Source organism: Phlebotomus argentipes, unplaced genomic scaffold (assembly GCF_947086385.1).
Source record: "Phlebotomus argentipes unplaced genomic scaffold, Phlebotomus argentipes genome assembly scaffold_4, whole genome shotgun sequence".
Classification (NCBI taxonomy): Eukaryota; Metazoa; Arthropoda; class Insecta; order Diptera; family Psychodidae; genus Phlebotomus; species Phlebotomus argentipes.
In genome coordinates, this window is record NW_026776174.1 from 1,515,209 (window position 1) to 1,536,720 (window position 21,512).

Sequence of the window (21,512 nt, forward strand, 5' to 3'; positions counted from 1 at the left end):
TTATCATTTCAAACATTCCATCATGGCTTGTGTGTCTGCAGAGAGATGTTATGCCAGCAGAATGCAAAGGAGCCTGAAGAGGATTTTCTGACCATGAAAATATTGCATCACTTATTGCTAAATTTTTAACCCCAACACACTTTCTCAATCACAATCCGTTGAGTTGCTTTTTTCCCCTTCCGCAGAAGGAAGTGAATCTCTCATATGTGCTCAAGGAGAAAATATTCACTAAAACAGGAAGTAATATTTTGCCTCGCATTGTGCACAAAAGCTACAATATCCTCTCCAGATATGTGCTCCTTGCATAAGCTTTCAATTTTTCCTAAGCATCCGCTCTCTCACTGAATCTACGCTCGGGAGTGTGAGATAAATACATGTCACGTTCGTATAAATGGGTAAGTCCTTGAGTACATTCATATGTAAATTTTAAACATTTATGAGAAATTTATTTGCACTTCCTTTCCATTTGCCAGTGATGCTGAATGTTATGTATTTTGCAACATGCGGTGGTGGTTAATAAGTAAAGAGCTTTTTTCTCTCCATTGAAAATCGACCAATTTGCCTCACTGGCTTTTTATAGATCAGCTCCTCGATTGCTGAGATGAAAGAGTTCTCCGTCCGGAATGGAAGGGAAATAATGCGATTTTTCGCCAAAAAATACACACACACACACTCATTCAAAAAATGTTTTCAAAAGCACACTCTTTCTCCATGGTTCAAAGTGAAAATATTTGCAAAATTACTTCTCTGTGCATTTACATTATGAACCACGGGTTTTTTTTTATTCAACCAAATTTATAGGTTCAATCATCCGTGGGCCTATTAATGGATGGCAAATATTCATTGGGAAATGGCATTTCTCCTGCTATGCGCAAGAATATTTATCATATTTTCCCTGTGAAGCACCCAACAAAATACTTGTATGTAGTACAAATTATTCAATACAAAAGCTTTCACACGCTTTTGCGTTTCACTCAATTTCCCCTGAAGCGGTTAAAAATTGCCACTTTTAACTGCTTTTCCCAACTCTGTTTATGTTTTCCATATTTGTTATTAAACCAACCAATTGACCATATGATAATTAAACAATTTTCCATCCCTGTGAAATGACTGACATGGTAATTATGAAAATTTTGCGGTACTTTTATGCATTTTTATGACAATACAATTTTTTTTTCGATGCCTTTTGCAAGGTGAAATTCATCAACATTCTATTAAACAAGCATTCAGTGTAAACATTCCAATATGCGGATTATTTCCTGGAAACCGACGCATGCCTGCAATTCCCAAATAAATTTCCATGAATTTCCATTAGTCAAATCTTATTTAAGTGCACCATCGCGCCGAATTGCGGAATCACGCGTCATTCTGACCGAATCACGACTTTCCATCGCCGTGGATTCGTTGCCAATATATGACTAATGAAACGTTCATATCTGTCCTTTTCAATCCCTTCGATGCTTTCATCCACTGCACCTAAGCGAAAGCCCCGTCATGACATATTTCGCCTATTCTCTGAGGCCAATTTCGCCCGGATGTTCCGCACCGCGGGAGACAAAGTGATGCCCAATTAAAAATGGGGCGGGCGAATGAGTGAGGCGGAATAAAGAGTCCGACAGATATTTGAGCATCGCATGGGGATGTGAAATATTGACTTTCACCCTCCCAACTTCCGTGCACGTGAATATATATGTAGCTATATTTTGGCTATTTATCACATTCTTGCCTCTGCCGTCGATGAAAAGCAATTAAGCCACTGATTTTCCACCGCCACAGATACTAATTAATTATTCTTTTGAATTTCCCTTCATGTCGACAGCGAACAAAGGCGAGATTTTTCATGTTAATTTATAATGGCTGAAGTGACTGGAAAATCTCACAAGGGTGGTGGAAAAAAAAATTTTCCACCTCATTTCCACCACCAACAATCTCATCAATATTACACCACTTCATGATGTGCGTAATTATGTAAAATATAACTCTTGGAAAGATAGGGTAAGAGAAGAAATATAAATTCAATGGAGCCTTAATTAAAACACAGATTTCTTTCACTCTCTTCACCCATTCGAATTGCAGGCTGTCTATTGTTGGGAAGTTTTGCATTGAAGTATTGAATAGCGAGATTGCAGCGTGATATTGAGTTTATGAAAGTCTTTTGGTTTCATTCTGCAAACCAGCACAAACTCCAAAGCCACGCGCAGTCTATATACACATTGTGGTTATGCTAATTACTCTATTCTATCGCATAATCCTGCTCATCACTCACATTGGAGGAAGGTATCGTACAAATCTCGCCGACCTGATCCTTGATCCCCGAAGGAGAGGGAATGGCAATAAAAACAAGTTAAATTATTCATGAGGTACTTTCGCACCCGGTTTTGATTGAAGTGGAAATATGATCTTTCGTCGTTAAATGAATAAAACAACGACGTCGGAATGGCTTTTAGGGCATGAGAATTCACTTAGTAAATTATTCTAATACTCTTTTTTTCCATCCCAGAGAAAACACCTCATCAGTCTCATCCACGTGGCAGAAAATACCGGGGAAATTTTATGCACAGCCAGCAAAGGTCAGTGGAAAAAAGGGATGTACACCATTAGGATGGGGACAGAAGTTGTTTGTGTGTATATTATTCGAAAACCTCCGAAACAGACAAACTTTTCACATCAAATAAAATGCTCGAATTTACGTATTTTCCACTCATGCTAACTCTCGACTGTGTGAGGCATTGCTGAGGGTGAAAATATTAATTTTCATGAGGACTTCTCAGCAGACATATTTTAATTTACCGTCTCTGATTTGAATTTCCCTTTGTAATTGTCCTCTGCATTACGACAAAATTTCACAAGATATATTTTCTGTATAATGATGGGGAATGGCAAAATTCAGATGAAAAAAAATTTGTCTCACATAAATATTATCTCTATAATAATTCAGAGGGTTTTACCTAAGTTTTCTTACACTGAAGAACTATGCAGTGTAAGAAAACATTAAATGTAAGAGTAACATTAAATGGTACAAATATTATGAACTTTCCAAAGTGTACAAAGACAGTAAATGGTGAGTTCCAAAGTATTTCTATACTTTGTCACAACTTTTGAATATACTTTTGGAAGAAACGATAGTCTTGCACCGTTTGATACACTTGCAGGTGTGAACATTGATTCTCACAGTGTTCTTATCTCAGCTCTTAAAGCTCTTAAAGTCAATCAAGTCCGTGTCATGAGTTGTATTGCATTGTCCTCTGATTTCACCAATTTCCTTGTCCTCGCTGAGGGGCTGTTCTGGATGAAAAGGGCGGAAGAAAATGAATGTGCAACATCGTTAACAATGGATAGAGTCCCAATTGTTCCATCTTCCCCATAGTGACAATTGAGGAAGGAGGTGGTGGACTAGCGAAATGAAAACACGAGCAATGGATCTCATTAAATAATGTCCCGTGGAGTCGAAACGCGCGCCAGGAGTCCATTTTCATTGGCGATGCGGATGTCTTTGACGGCGCCATCAAATCTCAAACACCCAGGAATCACGCACCTGCAGAAAGGTGAGCTTTTGTGCTTGTGCCATCCGGCGCTGGAGGTGGAACGAAAAAAAACACACTCTGACAGACACGACAGCATTATCCTTAATTACATGCAAAATTGCAAACACATCCAGAATTAATTTAGCAGCATCGCGCGACACCGTTTTGATGCTCATCCGAAGCACTCCAGAAGTTGCATATGCGAGGGAATGACGACATGGGTGATGAAGTGTCCTAAAACAACCATTCAGGATCAGCAATAGAAATTTTCAGAAAAATATCACATGATGAATTGGAGTTGTTTCTTGAATGTCACTCCTGGGAAGCATGTTTTCTTTCAATTTGCAGGGAAAAGGAGAGCAGGAGACAAATTACGAGAAAATTACAAGCCCTCTGGAAAAACACATAGCTTTGATGAGCATGTTTTATCCCAGGGAAGCAGAGCCTTATTGGACTCACAGAGTCATAAATGTTCTTAATTAATCCCTCCCGGCACTCGATGATAAAAAGTTTTGCTCTCCACGCTTGCATGACGATATCCCTTCACTCTCCCACCTTTTCCACCTTACACGAAAACTCTCGCCGTGGTGGCATTTTTTTCCCCCTCAACTCACAAGAACAAGAAGTGCAAGAAAAAAAAACCTCATTGGCAGAAACCTTGGCTGGCGAGAGGAAAAATGAGGAAGAGAATCTCAATTGAATAAAAGTTCAACCCAATTTCTCTTGCAACTCGAATGGATTTTAGCACTCACTTCACCTGCCAAGACGTCATCTGGGTGAGGGAGAAGTCTCGCGTGACAAATTTATTGTTGCAAAGCGCCCCTGAGCACATTTCCTCCCCTTTTCTCCAACTCTCCCGAGGATCTCCGTTGCTCACCCACTTCCGTCCACTGACTGAGCTGCAAATGCATTCAATTCTTTCACGTCGACTAAGCACAAAACCATGGGGAAATGTGGGCCACCTGCATTCCCTCCATTACGCCACGGAAGTTTTGCAGAAGAAACCCCCTCAGCCAGAGGCAGAGGGTTGAAGTCAGCATCCATGAATGCGGAGAGTGATTTTTGAGAGCAACACTTGCAGCATGAATTAATGGATTGCGCTGTATAAGAAAAAGGTGGAATATAGAGGGCAAATCTTGGCAATTAATTACTAAGCAGTTGGTCGCTTTCTGCTCAAGAGGACTCAACGTCAGCAAATCAATTGCACCATGAAGTCGAGGGATGTTCATCAGCATAGCTCTGGGTGCATTGCATTGCGGATGCAAATGAACGTGGGCGGGAATCCGAAGGAATTCCTCCCGAATACCGCCTGTGCGTGCGGAGATTGGGAAAAGCTCATTGAAATAGTTGATACATTCCGCGGCTGTCGCACACAATGCGGCGTTGCAGAAATCGGGAGGAAACTCAATCTCATCGACGAGAGAGGCATCTTCAGCCGCCCCGAGAGACGCACGGTTGCACAGCCATCAATGGATTCACAGAGAGCATCAGATAGCACAGCATCGGTTAATGGTTGGGATGCTTCATTGAAAGTCAATTTGGCGGATTAATTTGCCTGGCAGCATTTCGGCAACCCCATTATCTGGGGTTTTCGGGGCGGAGGCCGCATAAGCTCGGTGGCGTTAAATGAATATTGTGCCGTGGAAGAGATTCAATTTATATTTTCAACCCCATTTTACGCCCAATCCCACAGATGCACCCTCTTCATTTCCCACCATGCTTCATATCTGTATTTTCCACAACATCGCGTGGGAAAGTGCCTAATTTATGCGTCTCACAGCGCTGACTTTGGGCGTGATTTCAACAAAATGATGAGCTTTCGATTGAGAGAGTCTGAAGGTGCATTTATTTGCATGATTGATCGCATTCGATCTATGAATCGTTGTATTAAATTATTAGCTTCTTTTGAACGCAAAATGTCTCTGTGCTCAGTGATTAATTCCCTGCAGATTTTGGTGCACTTTCTCCAGGCCACAAAAGGCACTCAAGTACGATTTATGTTGCGCGGTGTGGAGATGAACGACCAAGGAATTTTAATGGTCCGCAACAGAACCGCAAGACACTTGAGAATGCTCAAGGAGCCTTTGAAGATGCATAACAGAGATGTTGGTTTACAGCTAATGTGTCTAGGCAAATTTGGTGTTGACCTAATAACCGAAAAACCGGAAAAACCCAAGAAGCTTTGAGTTTTTTTTTTAAATATGAAATTGATGAGAAGATATTGATAGTGAAGAATATCAATTCAAGATGCTGTGGTTCATTGCATGACACGGAAAACTCTAATTAAATGAGAGTGCAAAATTTTTACAGCAATTTCTAAGAAAACATTTTCCTATCTTCGATTTCTCTTGTCCAGAAAACCATTTGGATTCTTCACTTTACAGCTAATAAAATGCTTTGCAAAAGCTTTCCTTCATATTTAACTTGTAACGGTTTTTTACAGTGTAGCATTTGAACATTTTCACCTCTGATGTCACATGGAGTGGTGAATTCAGCGCAGTTCTTCGCAAGGGGAGGAATTCAGACCGACCAAGAGTCTTTGCAGAAATTGCCTGTTTTTCTGTACATAATCATGACAAGACACCATGAAAAGTGTCTCTCATGATTCCCAAAGTAATCTCAAAGTCGTTGAGTGTAGTGTTAGTGAGATTCTCAAGGTGTTACTCCAAGAAACCCTCAGATAACCTCAAAGACCTCCTACTGAAGATGCCCCGCGACGTGAAGCACATCCACGAGGCGCAGCAGCACCGGATCAGGATCCGGGAGAAGGGTGCCAAGTACATTCCGGGGACAGTGACGCTCCAGGTTCTGGGCACCGGAGCTCCTGGAAGTCCTGCCTGTGTGTACATCTTCACCGACCAGTCACGGTATGACGCAATGCGAGTGTTTCGCGGTGAAACTCCTGGACACTGCTCTCTTCCAGGTATCTCTTCAACTGTGGCGAAGGCACTCAGCGACTGGCTCATGAGCACAAGACGAAACTGGCCAGATTGGAGCACATCTTCATGACTCAGACCACGTGGAGGCACATCGGAGGACTGCCGGGACTGAGTTTGACCATCCAAGACGCTGGCGTGCCGGAGATCACACTCCACGGACCGCCAGGACTCAAGGAGATCTTCAGCGCGATGAAGAGATTCGTCGTGCTGCGCGAGCTGAAGGTGAAGGCGATTGAGTGTGAGCCAGGATACTTCTATGAGGACAATGTTATGCGAGTGGAATACTTGCCTTTGGTGCCCAAGAAACAACCACAAATCGCCGATGAGATGGACTGGACGGAAGCTCTGAATGCAGACGACACAGATTACTACTCCCACGAGAAGGGATCTGGCCAGAAGGCGGCCAAATCGTCCTCACCGGGAAACGAAGAGGAAACTGTTCGGCAGAAGCCCGTTGAGAAGTACGTCGTGACGTATATCTGCAAGCTGAAGCCGAGGCCGGGAATGCTGATACTTGAGAAGTGCGTGGACAAAGGAATACCTCCAGGACCACTGCTAGGGCAGCTCAAGAACGGATTCGACGTGACTCTGCCCAATGGAGAAGTCGTGAAAGCCAGCGATGTTCGAGCGCCAGACGATTCTGGACCGCTCTTGATCTGTGAGTTGATGTTTTCTCGCTAAATCACTCTGAATTTATCACATTTTCCTCAACTTTCCAGTCATCGATATTCCAAATGAGGAATACCTGCAGGTTCTGCTGGAGAAGAAGGATGTCTTTCGCAAATATCAGGCATCTGCGACGGATGACGAGATGGTGGCAGCCGTTGTGGTTCACTTCACACCGTCAGAGATTACCGAACGTGCTGAGTATCAAGAATTCATGAACGAATTCTCTCCCAGCACGAAGCACATCATCCTCAATGAGAAGAATAAGTGAGAATTCCTAGCTGTCTCTTAAGAATCCTACTAATTAATGCTTCTTTGCAGCTCTTCTGGCAATATTTCCGTGCACAGAATCCAATGGCAATTGAATCAACTCAACGATCTCGTCTTCCCGATACTTGCCGAAACGAACGCCACGGATAATTCCTGTCCCTCGATGGCATGCTACAGTTTGCGCCCGAAGAAGGGCTTCGACACGAGTTTAGAGCCTAAAATAGCCAAAGATGAGTTCATTGAGGAGATATTCGCAGCGCCTGGATTCAGTGAAGCACTGACAGTGCTGAAGAATCAACAGAAAGACTATCTGACGAGAGCTAGAGAAACGCGCGAGCAACAATTTCCAAAGATCCTCTTCCTGGGCACTGGATCGTGCATTCCCAACAAGACCCGCAATGTCAGTGCCATCCTCATGCAGACCAACAAGGATGCGTCACTTCTGATGGACTGTGGCGAGGGAACTCTCGGGCAGATGCTGAGATTCTACGGGAAGGAGCGAGGACGCGAGATACTGAGGAATTTGCGAGTGATTTACATTTCTCATCTACACGCAGATCATCACATAGGACTGATTGGGATGCTGAGGGCAAGACGGAGATGCTTTGAGGACTTTAAGGAAGAGGATAGACTTCTGTTATTGGCGCCACAGCAAATATCGTCCTGGTTGTCCTTCTACAACACCATCGATCCGATTTCCGATGACTTCATTCTCGTTCCTAATGTCCAAATGGTGAGAAGAAAACCTTCCGCACGCCAAGATTTCTATTCACATTCTCTATTTCTTCAGATTTCGCATCCTTTGGAAAGTGCCACGCTTGCAGAGATGGGAATTGCAAAGATCACAACTTGCTATGTTCCTCATTGTCCTCATTCCTTCGGTGTTGCTCTGGACCTGAGCAATGGGACGAAGATCACGTACAGTGGAGACACGAAGCCTTCGACGGATCTCATTGGGATCGGCATGAACTCCACGGTGCTCATCCACGAGGCGACCATGGAGGATGAGCTTGTGTATGAGGCTGTGGTGAAGATGCACAGCACTGTGTCCCAGGCTGTTGGCCAGGGAAAGGCGATGAATGCTCAATACACCATTCTGACGCACTTCAGCCAGCGATACGCCAAGTTGCCGAGGATTGACGTGCTGGAGGACAATGTGGGGATTGCCTTTGACAATATGGAAGTGACTGTTGAGGATCTGAAGCATCTGGCGAAGATGCACGAGCCGTTGAAGCTGATGTTTGCTGAGCACTGCGAGGAAATGGAGCAGAAGGCGCTGAAGAGGGCGTACAAGAAGCAGAGACTCACCAATTCACGAAGCTCCAGTCCAGTCCAGAAGTCCTAAATCTTGGGCAGGAGCGAGAGCAGGAATATCCAGACGGAGAGCACATTATTTTCATATGGATGAATGTGAACGGCGAGGGCAAATTCCACCCGATTGTCCAGATTCATGTGAATCCCGGTGCTCTTGACGCGCTCCACGATGTGCGAGAGACTGTAGTAGGGAAGATTGAGTGGGAATCCCGAAGCCTGGAAGAGAGAGAGACAGAGTATCAACTGTGCTGAATATTGTTTTATAAGATGATTATATAGTTGAAGAAATTACGCGCACCTTGAAGGTCGTGAGGAAGACATTGATTTTCTCCATTTGCTCCTCAACGCTGGATTCTCTTGTCACTGCAGACTCGAGATCAACTAGAATGCTTCTCAATTCATCACGCAAGAAGCGATTCCAGATCGTCTTCCGATGACCACGCCACTGACTGATCTTCTTCATGAGCTTCATCTCGATCACCTTCTGCAAATCACTCACGGGAAATGTTCTCTTGTAGTCGATTGTTGTGTCTTGGAGGAAATCTCCCGGAATGTCGACATTCTTCCGGAACAGTGGCCTCCAATCGATGGATTTCCTCACATCGAATTGTGTGAGATAAACTCTCTTCTCGCTCTGCACATTTCCCCACACATTGTGATGATTCGCCAGGAGAGACACCTTCACGAGGGGACAGTAAGTATCGCTGCTGCTGTACTTTCGTCCTGTCACGGCATCTACGAGGTAGAAACCGCCACTCTCCTTCGTCAGGACGTAGCAAGTTGGTCCAGCGACGCGATCCTCACCGAACACCAGCCAAGCGCTGAAGTCGAGGTAAATGTAGAAGCAAGTCAGGAGAACCGCGAGATCTTTGGGTGTGGCGCACATGTTGGTCAGGATCTCACTGTTCGTGAGCCACACGCCAGTCAATTGGCCACAAGGATCTGCCGTGTGGAGAACTGGGATGAGCGACACGAAGCGTCGAATGAGATGTTCACTGGAAGAATCGCGCACGTCGAAAGGAACTTCCAGAGATCCCAGCAATTTCGTCACAGTGACTCTCTTTCCAGTCGAGAGACTGACCAGAGGATCGCAGAAGCGATGAGGGAACTCATTGCTGAACTCCATGGACCACAGCTGAATGGTTGTCTTGATTTGATCCGATTCCATGCACTCGAGATGCTTCGTTGTGAAATAGGGAGAGTCAAAGCTGGGCTCGAGTCCTATGAAGAGCGATAAGTAGATGGGTCCTCGGGTGTCTGGCAGGTTCTCAGCAAACACTGACGATGTTCCAGGATTGAGGGATGATTTGGAGTATCCCAGAAGGATTTTCGGTGAGTTTAACTCAAAAGTTCCGTCAATCTACGAGAAAATCTATTGAAAACTTATGCAAAGACACATTTCCAATCATCTCTGGTGACCTTTTGATTACTGTATATATTCGTGATGGGAATTCTCAGTTCTCCAATCCACTTCCTTGAAATCCTCTGATATATTTCCGACATTCCAAGTCGATCATCTTCCAGCAAATCATCCACATATTCGTCGAAAAGCTGAATGCACAACGATCCCTTGAGTTGATCCATTTGGAAACTGAAAGAAAGGCTGCTTTAGAGAGTGTTTCAATGGCAATTTAAGGATGTACTTTATTGGGATTTGGAGCTGTTCATTCCACGTTGGATTCGATCCTTCAGCTGTTGAAGTTCTGGCTGTTTTATCCTTGAACAGAATCACGACGTACGGCCTGACGTTAATAGTCCTGAAAGCTGAGAGAAAAATTATGTGGAATTGCAAAGAGTCCCAGATTCTCGTCCTTACATTGCTGTGCTGATGACAAATTGCTGCTCCTTCGCACTGATTGTGGTTGATCGTCACTTCGCGAGGGAATTCCAAAGGCACGCCCAACATTAACAGTGATGGTGAACTTATGGCAATCATCGATGCGACAAGAGGGCTTCATTGACTGACTCTTCGTGGGCTTGAGGGGCCTCTTGGCACCTAAGATTCCCAGAATATTTTGTCCCAAGCTGCTAAGAGTGGGCGTGTCCTCGCGGAAGAGTAGCCTGAAATCCTCATTCTCTCTATTGGCAATTTCATTGATCTGCGAAATGTTGGCGAGGAGTTTCAGCAGATTCTTCTTGCCTTGATGGCGTGAGAGATCAATTGGATCCATTCCAATGGTTTCATCAATTATCCTGCTATCCTTTCTCAGGTATATCTCCCTGTCCTCCTGCGGAATCAGTCTCATATCCTTGAACTGAGCCGTCAATTTGGCCCTTTCGATCAGCAAATTCAATCTTGTATTTTGCTCAACAACTTCAGGTGGGCAAAAAGCAAGTTTCTCATCATCTTGAATCTCTGTCATGGGAATGTTATCGTCAGACATTAACTGGTGCTCGTGAATTTGGTGTATTGACGTGAAATCATTCTCAGGATCCAAAGGATCCCACTGCAAATGATCTCTCAATGTCCGAGAATCAATTACAGCTGCCGCTTGAGTGTCTCTGAACTCAGAATTTGACTCTTTGTGAGACCAGCCGATCGTCAAGGATATTTTGCCATGAATATACAGATCCTGAGATCCCTCAATACGACAGAATTTTCCTGTTCCTATTCCAACATCGCTCAGAATATCGCGATTATTCGTGAAGTCAAAACTCCTCGTCTCGCAATGCTCAAAGTGATCGCGATCTTCGGGCACTGGAAGAGTGATTGAGGCTATTTTCAACCGTGGAATCATGCATTGCATCTCATACAGCTGCAATTTGATCCTTTCCGGGAGTTTTCTGATCAATCTTACGGAGATTGTAGTGTTGATTCTGATCTCAAACTGATCATCAGCCGTGAGATCTTTCACAATGTCCACAACGTCGTCATTGAGGGAGATTTTCAACATGAATTTTGTGTTTTTCAGCTTCCTAATGCGATTCACTTCTCTTGGGGAATTTTTCACTTCTGTCCTTTCAATCCTGGCAGTGATTATGTGCACAACTGGTTCACCAATTCCTCTCATTGTCTTCGAATACAGTTCTTGCAGAGTGTTTTTAATAGTCTCAACATTTGGTCTCTCGATTGGATCGGGATCTTTGTCGCCCTCTTTGATGTTCTTCACGAGTTCCGTGTACTTCTTCTTCTCCTCGAGATACTCCTGATAAGCTTCATCGAGCATTTCGTCCAGTTCCTCATTGAAATCCCTCTTAAAAGCTTCTTCATCTTCCTCTTTGCTCATCTCTGTTGCGGTAATTGTGAGTTTTATCGTTGTGAGATTAAATTTTTGCTTCTCCCGCAAGGATTTCAACTTCTTGTATTCACCGAGGAGATCCTTAATATTCTCCCTGATCCTTTGCTCCTCCTCGTGAAGCTTCTTCCTTGTGATCCTCAATTCTGTCCGATGTTTGTTCAATTTCAAAGCATCTTCATCACTTTTCGACTCTTTCTGTGCCAATCCTTTGCACATCCTTCGCTTAGTGATTAGTTTTTGACGCAATTGTCCTGCCAAATCACACTTTTGCAGATCAGTGTAGGTTTTGAAGAGATTTTCCACTCTCTGGGCGAGAACGTGTTCCTCAGAAAATAAGGGATGATGTCCAAATTGGATGGTGGAGAAGTGAATGGAGAGGATTTTGTGGTTCAGCATGTATGGCGAGTAGCTGAGATTCTCTTCACGGAGGCAGAGGAAGACAGTGGGAACGTTTTCGGGATTTGGGAGTTGTGGAAGTTGAAGAAAAGGCCGATAAGCGTCAGTTTCTTCAGCACTTTGAGCCGTTTCTTCTGCCATTTGGTCGAACCACTGCATTTTCCTCTGAGTCATCGCCACTGAGGCTCTATAGAGACCCTCTTCCTCAACATTCCTCGCCGTGGGCTCGACATTCAGTCTGGAGAGTCTGCGACTCTCCTCGAAAGTGGTGAGAAGCTCCTGATCGTAGGAGAACTCCACTTTGACCCTCTCGACTGTTGGCACATGATCATCCATCTGGACGTAGGATGACGCCAGGTGAATGGGAGACTCCTGAGCATCTCGAGGTTGTGCTGGAGATGCAGAATGCAGAGATCTCTCTGAGACTTCCGTTAAATTCCCATCGGACTGGTGATGAATGTCCGTGTAATCTGGTTCGTCGTCGTCCGCCGGAGCGGCAGTGGTGAAGAATGCAATCTCTCGCTCAGTCTGAGACACTTCACTGTCCGCAGTGGGCTGAGCGTGGAGAATCTTCTGGATCTCAGTCTCTTCCCGGAGATAAACAGCACTGATTCGACGACTGGGCGGAACTGGTATATTTGTGGGCGAATGACTCATTGTGGCTTCTCTCTTCTTCATGATGAATCTCTCATGGATCTTCTCCTTGAACCTGGTACCGGACATTTTCCTCACAGAGTCACTTTTGGGCACTTTAAGGACTTCCAATTCACGCGGATTGCGAACACTCCGAACACTCTGTTTGAAAGACGCGCGTTTCCATGGGAATAAAATACACGCGAACTTGTGCATAAATTACACGTCGAAATATTACCCGTGACAGCTGCTCTTTGACAACGTGTCTATTTTCTGCGCGGAGTGTGAAAATCCCTGCAAGGAAAATCATGGATGTGAGTGAAGAAGCGGCATTTTTCCGTGGCGGTAACTGACCAAGAGTGTCCTTTGTTGCAGGAGCAAGACATCCCCATTGACATCCACACGGGGAAGTTGCTGGAATGGCTTGTCAGTCGACGAGTTGTGGGCAAAGAGTGGCACAAGGCGATTCCAGACATCCGGAACAAGATCAACAATGCCATCAGGGACATGCCTGCCCATGAGGAGTTGGTGAAGCTGCTGTCCGGAGCGCGTGAGTTCACATTTTAGAATGTGCAGAAGAGTGTGAAATCGCTGAAAGTGATTGTTTCCCTGACAGATATCAACTACTTTCACTGCCTGCGGATTGTGGAGATCCTGAAGATGACTGAGGCGGACACGAAGAACGTCTTTGGACGCTATGGCAGTCAGAGGATGAAGGATTGGCAGGACATTGTGAGGAGTTATGAGAGAGACAGTGTCTATTTGGCGGAAGCGGCACAGATTCTGGTGCGAAATATCACATTTGAGATTCCCAGCGTGAAGAAGCAGATAGCGAAGTTCGAGCAGCTCAGCGAGGAGGCGACAAAGAAGAGTAAGGACATGGTGAAATCCCAGAATGCCATCCGGGCGGAGTTCAATGCGCTGTGCCAGCAATTGGGCATTAAAGGTGAGAAGATTAGGGTCGAGCTGAAGGAGAAGCTCAGCGAATTGCCCAGGATGTACGGTGAGATAGCGGAGAAGATGTCGGCTCTGGACAAGGCGGTGAATCTCTATGGGCAGTACTGTCAGAACAAGAACTGCCTGGAGATCATCAGGCACGTGACGACGCATGGGAACACGACTGTTTACGAATTCCTGTACTCAGAGGCGCCGCTGTCGGTGGAGGAAGCGCCTGTGGACTTTGGCGAGGAGGAGAGCGTCCCAGAAGTCAGTCAAGAGATTGATTTTGGCGATGCCGGAGACGCCGCGGCGACAATTGACTTTGGCGAGGGCGAAATCACCCTCCAGACTGGCGACGACATTGACTGGGGCGAAGCGGGCGATGCGGCGGCGGCGGAAGCTGAGGAGATCAACTTCGACATCTCGCTGGAGGAGAGCGGGATTGTCGTGGAAGGCGGCGGACAGTCGGGCGGAGTGGCGCGCGGCGATGAGGCTCTCTCAATCCTCGATGCGCCCAAGTACAGAGATCAGTTCATCGGCGAACTGATGGAGTTGGAGGCCTTCCTCAAGATGAGACTGTACGAACTCACCACGGCCACGGAGTCCTCGATGATCTCCATGACATTCCTGGACGAGATTGCCGGCCAGGACACCAACACCATTCAGCAGATGATTGTGAACGTTGAGGTGATCCTGGCCAATGCCATGCAACCACAACTCCAGTATCTGCATCAAGTGAAGCATTCCCCAAGGTAAGCATCTGCTCTGAAGCTCCAGGAATCCCTAACCAATTCAACCCTCTTCCAGATACATCGACGTTCTTGCCGCCAAAGTGAAGCAGAAGCTCACGGCGATCGACAAGCTGAAGGAAGGCGAGAACCTGTGCAAGGAGAAGTCCGTGAAGTACCTTCAGCAGGCAGCCGACTTGCGCCCGGATCTCACCAAGGCCATCAGCCACACGAAGAGCCTCCAGCACCAGATCGAGTCGGACATCTCGAAGCGCTACAAGAATCGCCATGTGAACCTCATGGGCGGCGTGAACACGATCTAATCGCTCGAATCGTCTGTTCGGAGGTAAATTAAATTGGTTTTTTTGACAAAATAGTGCGTTTTTCTTCCTATCAGACAATTCTTAAAGATCTGAAGTCTGCAATACAGTTTCCAGAGGTTAAGATTCTTTCTTCTCAGCTTTTTCCTCTGATTCCGGATGGTATGAAATTGGCGCGTTGCTAAAATGATGTTCGAACAGGGAAATCATTTGTAATAAATCTGTGTAATATAGAATCTTGTATTTAATATCCGAGAAACAACAATCTTCTCAAGTCTCTCAAATCTCTCGAGGAGCTCTGACTTGTCTCTAGTTCAATATTTGTTCTACATTGTTTGCCTTCTATAAAAGAAAGGCTTTTTTTTTTGCTTAAAATCTAGAGAACACTTTGTTGGTGTAGAAATTGAAGTTAATTAATGTATAAAATGAAATAAGAACACCCTTTTTTTCACGAAATATCCTTAAAACTTAGTGTGTTTCTCGACTCTTTCCACTCTCATCCTCGACTAGATTTACCCTTTTTCGGCCCTTCTTAAAGACACTAATTTTTCAGCGATAAAACAATGAACACAATGAACAATTCAATCAACAGTGTCTCTTCGTGAGTTTTTCAATGCCAAAGAGTCTAATCATCCGTGTTAAAATAAAAACCGGGCAAATAAAGTAACTTTTGCACACTTTCTCGCTGCTTTTTGGCCTCTCTCTCTCTCTTCAGTCGACGGGAAACGCATGAGTGATCCATAAATTGACGCTCAGACACAAAGTAACGATAAAATATCCTCTCTTAGGAGGGAAATCAGAGTCAATTGGAGCGCCTAGTAAATCGTATCGATGACCTTTTCAATCATTCCCTTGCCGTACTGGCCATTCTTGAAGTGCGGCACTTCTGTGCAGTAGTAAGTATTGAAGATTTTGCGTATTGTCTCGAATTTAGCGGCTCTCCTGCAAGAGAAAAACAGACAGAAAGCATTAGCAAAAGCTAGTTTGCTTCAGCACTTGAAGAAACTCTCACTCACATCTTCGTGGTGTCATTCATCGGTGGTAATCCGTAGGCTTTTGACGAAGTACTCAAGTCCTGATGATTGGCATTGGGATTGTTGACACCACTGAAGTCACTGCCCACGGAACGCACACTCCCCGTACCGGAAATCATCTGCCAACTGCCCACGGACGCGGAGGAAGACGATTCATGGTGCTGACGCTGCATCAGATTGCTGACAGGCACAGAAACGGGACTCGTGCGGCTGTTGGAGATTCGCAGAATCCCATATTATTCAGCAATACAATTCTAAGAAGAACAATAACAGACCTTTTGTATGGAGGCGAAGAGGCACTGTCGCGAGGGCTGGAATTTAAGTTGTTGGGCGAACTGGGCGATGAACCCATTTGCACGACACTCCCATCCATGCTCACAGTGGTCCACTGGCTCTGACTGTTCCTGCACGAGACACACAGAACACGCAGGGATTATCCAATTGCTCCACATCCGACAGACTTCAATCTCGACTCACCCATTGAGGCTCTCCTCGTTGCTCTTGCAACTCGAGATGGAGTTCAGTGAGAAAGTTGAGCCACGACTCTCAGTCTCCATATTGTCCAGTCGATCGGCATCGGCGAGCAGAACACAGATACTTCCGCTGCTCGATTTGCTCCTCTTGCTCTCCTCCAGCACACTGAAGTCACTGTGTGCGATGTGCTTGAGGAAGTAGAAGCAGAAGAAGAAAATGTCCTCGCCCTTCTTCAGTCGATCCGGCAATTTGTGCCCGAACAAGTACCAATCGTACGCAATGGTGAAGTACAGCATCTGCAGCGGATTCAGGGACTTGTGAATCAATCCATCCGCCCACAGGGAGAGGCGCACCAGGGAGACAAACAGCGGCGTCCGATCCCAGCCGCTGATGCAGTGAATCAGCATCCCAGAGCTGCCGTCCTGGATGTACTTCAGCACGAGCTTCAGGTAGTTCTGCGTGATGGTGACGAGATCCCAGAGCTGTGCGCGAGACACACAAGAAAAAAGGCACTTTCGTGAGTGGATTCTATCACAATTAGCATTTGATAGTCGCCAAAGCGTGAACACACTTTAATCGCCAATTTCCACCCACACAAACACACACACACACAGAAACCTCTTCTTTTCCTCCCTTTCTTCCCATCTTTCTCAATTAAGTAATCTCATTAGTGGCAGAAATTAATTGCTAATAAAGTCTCGCCCCGAAAGACAATTATCTCGAATCACTGAGGATTTAGCATAAAAGCGTGAAATATCTCATATTTTTCACCCTTTGGCGAATTTGACTCAAAAACGAAATCACTCAGTGGAAAATTGAATTTTTTTTCTTCTTCTTCTCTCTCTTGACAAATCTCACCTTATATTGATCCCATTCGATAGGCAAATTGGCAATGATTGGATCTTCAGGAACATGTATGCTAGCATCTACGTAACTTTGACTCCCTGTGATGGAGGAAAAAAGAATCTTGTTAGTTTATTACAGGCAGCAAAGAGCCAAAAACGACTCACAGTCGAAAATGAGGCCTTCGCCATTGAAATTATTGTCTCTGAACACACGAAAGAATTCACATCCAGGATATGGAAGACTGAGAATCTTGAAGACATCGTATCTCCGCTCCTTGTCCACTTTCTCAGACGATGTCACACTGAAACGACACACAGAAAATTGTATTAAAAATTTACCATTCTTCGCACAAATGCCCCGCGCGCTTACTTTACGCCAAATTTGACTTTCTTCTTCTCCACCATAAAATCAATTATTGTTTCCACATCGAAAGACTTGAGGAGTTTTATGTCCTGATGTCGCACGCGATCGCACAATTCCCAATCACTTGGCTCTGTTTCTGACGTCGATTTAGTTCCCGGATTATTCTGCACCACTGCATCGGCCGGTATGGCTTCATTAACATCATCACTGTAAGCTGCAAGAAGAACACATTTTTTTACCCACATTGAAACTCTATTCTTCTGCAATTAAGCGACACTTGAGCACTTTATCGCTTCCACTCTCTTTCTCAGAAGATTAGAGATAAAAACAACATAAGCAGCAATTTTTGGGAACAGATAAACCTCTCTAATCAATCAAGATACAACCATATCTTCTGTGCTTCTTTTCTAACTTTGTCGCGCGGAATTCCGTGTTTTATTTCTTCCGAGAGAGAGAGAGAAGGTAAACAAAAATCCGTAGTTATGTAATTACGGAGAATTCTTATTTCTCTCTCAGTCAAACTATCGTGTTTTCTTTTGCACAGAAATTACAGTCCTCTAAGATCTTATTGGAATCTAATTTAATACGTGAATTCTGACGCTTTACCTCCCAATATGATCTTTTCTTCTATTTGCAAATCCACTGGATCTCCCTTGATCCACATTGCCCACAATTTTTCTCCTGAACCTTCTGGCAAAAGAGAGATTTTAGAGTGAATTTCCAGCAAAAAGCAAGCACACAGAAGAGTCTCTTGTGTTTCGTCTGACTTCGAGTGAAGCGATCAAGCGTGTGATCACAGTTTCTCAGTGATTTTGGGGCGACAAACAGAAAGCATAGGCAAGTTCTCACCCTCGACAGGAGTTGCAGGCGGAATACCGTACAGGATATAGTCCAGACCCGATCGCCCGTAGATCTCTGGACCGCCGGAAATTGTGGCGGCGCGACTGATGAGCTTCCCCTTGAACAGGAGCACCGGCACGGGAAAGCGGGAGCGGCATCGGGCGTAACGCGCCCCCGGGATCATGTCCCTCATCTTGTGCAGATTGCGCGCACTGCCGCGCGCGCTCTGCTCACTGTTGTCGTTCACCAGCTCGGACTCGGGGATGAGGAGGCGACTCGGATAGTGAGTGCACAGCTGGCCAAATCTATTCGACACCTCGACCACATTGTAGTCGCACTTCATCAGATCGGCGCACTTCTGGACCGGCTTGAACTCCTGCCAGAGACACAAAGGAGTTCCGGAGAAACAAAAGGCAGTGATTAGCATTGAATTGGTTTTTTTTTTGTGGCTGTAAAAGATCGACTAACGGCGCCTGGGCTGTGATTAAGTGGCCAAATTGCCACTCTTGCAGGCAATTTTGTCACAATTTGCTGCCCAAAAGATGCGACAAAGGCAGGCAAATTTCATTTTACGCCGAGGATTTTCCCACCCAGAAGATCACGCTCTCTCTCTCTCACTCGCTCGCGCCACATGAGAAGCATGTGGGCGATGATTTTGTGCGAAATTTTCTCCTCCACACCGCGTGAGTGGAAATTGTTGGCAATGCGCAATTGAAGTGTACGCATTCCATGGCCCGCGATGGTGTGCTCTCTAACCCCCCAAGAAGCCACGAGTTTCGCATGCCTTGTGTATGCGACTCGGGTGGACACTTGGGTGGATGGCAAGAACGCAAAAAGAACACGAAAAGCATGTTTTGGCGTAAACACACAAGTGAGAAGAGGCGCATAAAGGAAAAGTTCCCTCTTATCTTACGTCCGACTCATTTTCCTCCTTCGCAATGTAGCTGGCTTTCACGAAGTGCCGCAGCAGCAATTCGATATCACAGAGCTGGACGTCGGTGGTCATCCTGCATGTTCTGTGGACACTTTTCACTACACAAAATATGGAACAATTGTTGCGGAAAAATATGACGTAGATTTTCACTACCAAAACACGACGCGACTCTCAATATGAATGCGGCAGCCACATATATATGGCCAATATATATAGGCGAAGTGGGGGAACCCAGCTGTTCGCGCGCCATTGCCGAAAACGACCGCCATATTTCATAGAATATCGGACCAACTGCTAGAATATCGCAATTCAAAGAGAAACGGCAGTTTCACTGAAAATCCATAAAATGTTAATTTATTCTGTAATTATTTGTATTAATGCACTAAAGAGAGCTCAATTGCTCACTGAGAATCATATCTGTGCTAAACCAAGGCATGAATTATCCGTCGAATGAAACTTTCATCAATATGATCCAATTAAAGTTTCATCAAGTCCTCAACGTTGACTCTGCCACACACTGAAAAGGCCCCAAAAGTCCAAATTCTGCAAATTGACCAGAACAGGTTCTTATCTGCACTTTGCACTCACTTTCCTTGCAACAAAGACAACACTCTCATCCTGTTACGAAGAGTTCAGTTGTCCACAGGCGTTCAATTGCATCGATTCGAAGATCATGAGTGACTCCGGTGATAGTAGCGAGCATCTCCAGCCAGAGGCTCCTCTCGAGTCCATTTTCAGTAAGATTTCCATTGCTTTACGCCCAAAAAACAGCTTCCCAATGGCAATTTTCCCCTCTTCCGCAGCGGTTCGTGTGATTTTGCTGCAATTGAAGCCGAAGAAGAGCAAGCGAGAAACCGTTGATCACTGTTGTGCGAAAATCCGTGAGGCTGTGAAGAAATATGGACCAGGAAGTGAAACGTGGACGATCAGGAACAGGACGATTGTGTGCATCTTGCCGGAATACTTCAACTGCCAATACGACTTCTCGAGACTTGCCGCCAATGCTGAGCAGATTCCTGATGGCAACACCAGCAATCAAATATCCAATTTGGCTGCAGAACTGAACATCAACATAATCGCTGGAGCCATGCCAGAGTATGGCCACAGCAGCCATCCTCCGATCTTCAGCACTTGCGCAATTTACTCCACGGAGGGAGAAATCATCGGAAAGTACAGGTAAATGCGAATGATTGTGAGAGTTTATTTGGGATTCTCATATAAATTCACAGGAAACTCCATTTGTTCGATGTGGACGTTGCCGGCTGCTATCCATACAAGGAAAGTGATATTTTTACTCAAGGAAGAGACTACATCACCACTCACATTGACAATATGATGATTGGCGTGGGAATTGGATACGATATCAGGTGAGTTTGACTCGATAATGCGTGGCAAAATGGTGAAATCTGATCTCTTCTCTGCAGATTTGATGAATTGGCGCGTGTCTACCGCAAAGAAGGATGCAATTTCCTCGTCTACCCAGCCTCCTTTCCCACCACTCATGGACCCCGCGACTGGGATGTTCTTCAACGCGCCCGAGCAATGGACACTCAATGCTACGTGGCAACTGTGGCTCAGGCACGCGATGATAAGCATCACTTTCTATCCTATGGGCACTCTTCGCTCGTTGATCCGTTCGGCAAGGTGGTCGCGTGTGCTGGCGTTGATGAAGCCATCATAGCCAGCGACTTGGGTATTTGCAAATTGATTTTTCAACCCTTTCCCATTTGCTAATCAAAGAATTCTCTCTTGCAGATACCAACCTTGTCGAGAGAGCTCGATTGCAGATTCCCATCTCACTCCATCGCCGAACTGATGTCTACGACACCATCATTTATTAGAGATTTCAAGCATGTTAATCAGAATATTGTACATTCTCCAGAGTTTTTATGATTTGTTGGCTTGCATGTGTAGTAAAACATATTTTTGAGTAACCCTTTGAAATCCGATTCCGTTATTTCGAATTTCCCGACTGTCATTCCAGTCAGTCGTAAAATTTCAGTGTGCGGTGAAAAGTTCACGGCTTTTGCATTTATATTATTTTGCAAAAATA

The 21,512-nt window shown here is 45.2% G+C and overlaps 5 protein-coding genes across 5 annotated transcripts; 3 read left to right on the forward strand and 2 right to left on the reverse strand.

Moving 5' to 3' along the window:
- Positions 1 to 5,881: 5,881 nt before the first annotated feature.
- LOC132257871 (ribonuclease Z, mitochondrial) lies at positions 5,882 to 8,744 on the forward strand. The gene is made up of 5 exons (XM_059754913.1): positions 5,882 to 6,391; positions 6,448 to 7,121; positions 7,183 to 7,396; positions 7,451 to 8,132; positions 8,190 to 8,744. Exons 1-5 carry the CDS (start codon positions 6,126 to 6,128, stop codon positions 8,742 to 8,744), a joined length of 2,391 nt encoding a protein of 796 aa, XP_059610896.1. The 5' UTR covers positions 5,882 to 6,125.
- LOC132257872 (coiled-coil and C2 domain-containing protein 2A) lies at positions 8,741 to 12,489 on the reverse strand. Its single transcript, XM_059754914.1, has 5 exons — positions 10,530 to 12,489; positions 10,357 to 10,477; positions 10,133 to 10,304; positions 9,012 to 10,073; positions 8,741 to 8,929 (listed from the first exon to the last, which is right to left on the reverse strand). Exons 1-5 carry the CDS (start codon positions 12,487 to 12,489, stop codon positions 8,741 to 8,743), a joined length of 3,504 nt encoding a protein of 1,167 aa, XP_059610897.1.
- A 709-nt stretch (positions 12,490 to 13,198) lies between these two features.
- Positions 13,199 to 15,022, forward strand: LOC132257495 (CDK5RAP3-like protein). The gene is made up of 4 exons (XM_059754427.1): positions 13,199 to 13,295; positions 13,357 to 13,531; positions 13,598 to 14,672; positions 14,728 to 15,022. Exons 1-4 carry the CDS (start codon positions 13,290 to 13,292, stop codon positions 14,969 to 14,971), a joined length of 1,500 nt encoding a protein of 499 aa, XP_059610410.1. The 5' UTR covers positions 13,199 to 13,289; the 3' UTR covers positions 14,972 to 15,022.
- A 172-nt stretch (positions 15,023 to 15,194) lies between these two features.
- On the reverse strand, positions 15,195 to 19,662 carry LOC132257494 (myotubularin-related protein 14). The gene is made up of 9 exons (XM_059754426.1): positions 19,439 to 19,662; positions 18,535 to 18,901; positions 17,692 to 17,899; positions 17,487 to 17,623; positions 17,335 to 17,420; positions 16,480 to 16,958; positions 16,278 to 16,406; positions 15,985 to 16,212; positions 15,195 to 15,910 (listed from the first exon to the last, which is right to left on the reverse strand). Exons 1-9 carry the CDS (start codon positions 19,529 to 19,531, stop codon positions 15,784 to 15,786), a joined length of 1,854 nt encoding a protein of 617 aa, XP_059610409.1. The 5' UTR covers positions 19,532 to 19,662; the 3' UTR covers positions 15,195 to 15,783.
- A 395-nt stretch (positions 19,663 to 20,057) lies between these two features.
- On the forward strand, positions 20,058 to 21,392 carry LOC132257858 (omega-amidase NIT2-like). The gene is made up of 5 exons (XM_059754897.1): positions 20,058 to 20,196; positions 20,263 to 20,635; positions 20,689 to 20,826; positions 20,884 to 21,152; positions 21,215 to 21,392. Exons 1-5 carry the CDS (start codon positions 20,133 to 20,135, stop codon positions 21,298 to 21,300), a joined length of 930 nt encoding a protein of 309 aa, XP_059610880.1. The 5' UTR covers positions 20,058 to 20,132; the 3' UTR covers positions 21,301 to 21,392.
- The last annotated feature ends 120 nt before the right edge of the window (positions 21,393 to 21,512 follow it).

Excerpts from the sequence above, each read along its gene's own strand:
- LOC132257871 (XM_059754913.1), top strand. The coding sequence starts at position 6,126 with ATGATTCCCAAAGTAATCTCAAAGTCGTTGAGTGTAGTGTTAGTGAGA. Across the intron at positions 6,392-6,447 it reads ATCTTCACCGACCAGTCACG|GTATCTCTTCAACTGTGGCG; the intron begins GTATGACGCAAT and ends GCTCTCTTCCAG. Across the intron at positions 8,133-8,189 it reads TCGTTCCTAATGTCCAAATG|ATTTCGCATCCTTTGGAAAG; the intron begins GTGAGAAGAAAA and ends CTATTTCTTCAG.
- LOC132257872 (XM_059754914.1), bottom strand. The coding sequence starts at position 12,489 with ATGGCAGAAGAAACGGCTCAAAGTGCTGAAGAAACTGACGCTTATCGG. Across the intron at positions 10,074-10,132 it reads ATATATACAGTAATCAAAAG|ATTGACGGAACTTTTGAGTT; the intron begins GTCACCAGAGAT and ends ATTTTCTCGTAG. Across the intron at positions 8,930-9,011 it reads TCTTCCTCACGACCTTCAAG|GCTTCGGGATTCCCACTCAA; the intron begins GTGCGCGTAATT and ends TCTCTCTTCCAG.
- LOC132257495 (XM_059754427.1), top strand. Across the intron at positions 13,532-13,597 it reads GAAGCTGCTGTCCGGAGCGC|ATATCAACTACTTTCACTGC; the intron begins GTGAGTTCACAT and ends TTTCCCTGACAG. Across the intron at positions 14,673-14,727 it reads CAAGTGAAGCATTCCCCAAG|ATACATCGACGTTCTTGCCG; the intron begins GTAAGCATCTGC and ends ACCCTCTTCCAG.
- LOC132257494 (XM_059754426.1), bottom strand. The coding sequence starts at position 19,531 with ATGACCACCGACGTCCAGCTCTGTGATATCGAATTGCTGCTGCGGCAC. Across the intron at positions 18,902-19,438 it reads AGGAGGAAAATGAGTCGGAC|GAGTTCAAGCCGGTCCAGAA; the intron begins GTAAGATAAGAG and ends TGTCTCTGGCAG. Across the intron at positions 17,624-17,691 it reads AAAGTCAAATTTGGCGTAAA|TGTGACATCGTCTGAGAAAG; the intron begins GTAAGCGCGCGG and ends GTGTCGTTTCAG.
- LOC132257858 (XM_059754897.1), top strand. The coding sequence starts at position 20,133 with ATGAGTGACTCCGGTGATAGTAGCGAGCATCTCCAGCCAGAGGCTCCT. Across the intron at positions 20,636-20,688 it reads GAAATCATCGGAAAGTACAG|GAAACTCCATTTGTTCGATG; the intron begins GTAAATGCGAAT and ends ATAAATTCACAG. Across the intron at positions 20,827-20,883 it reads GGAATTGGATACGATATCAG|ATTTGATGAATTGGCGCGTG; the intron begins GTGAGTTTGACT and ends TCTTCTCTGCAG.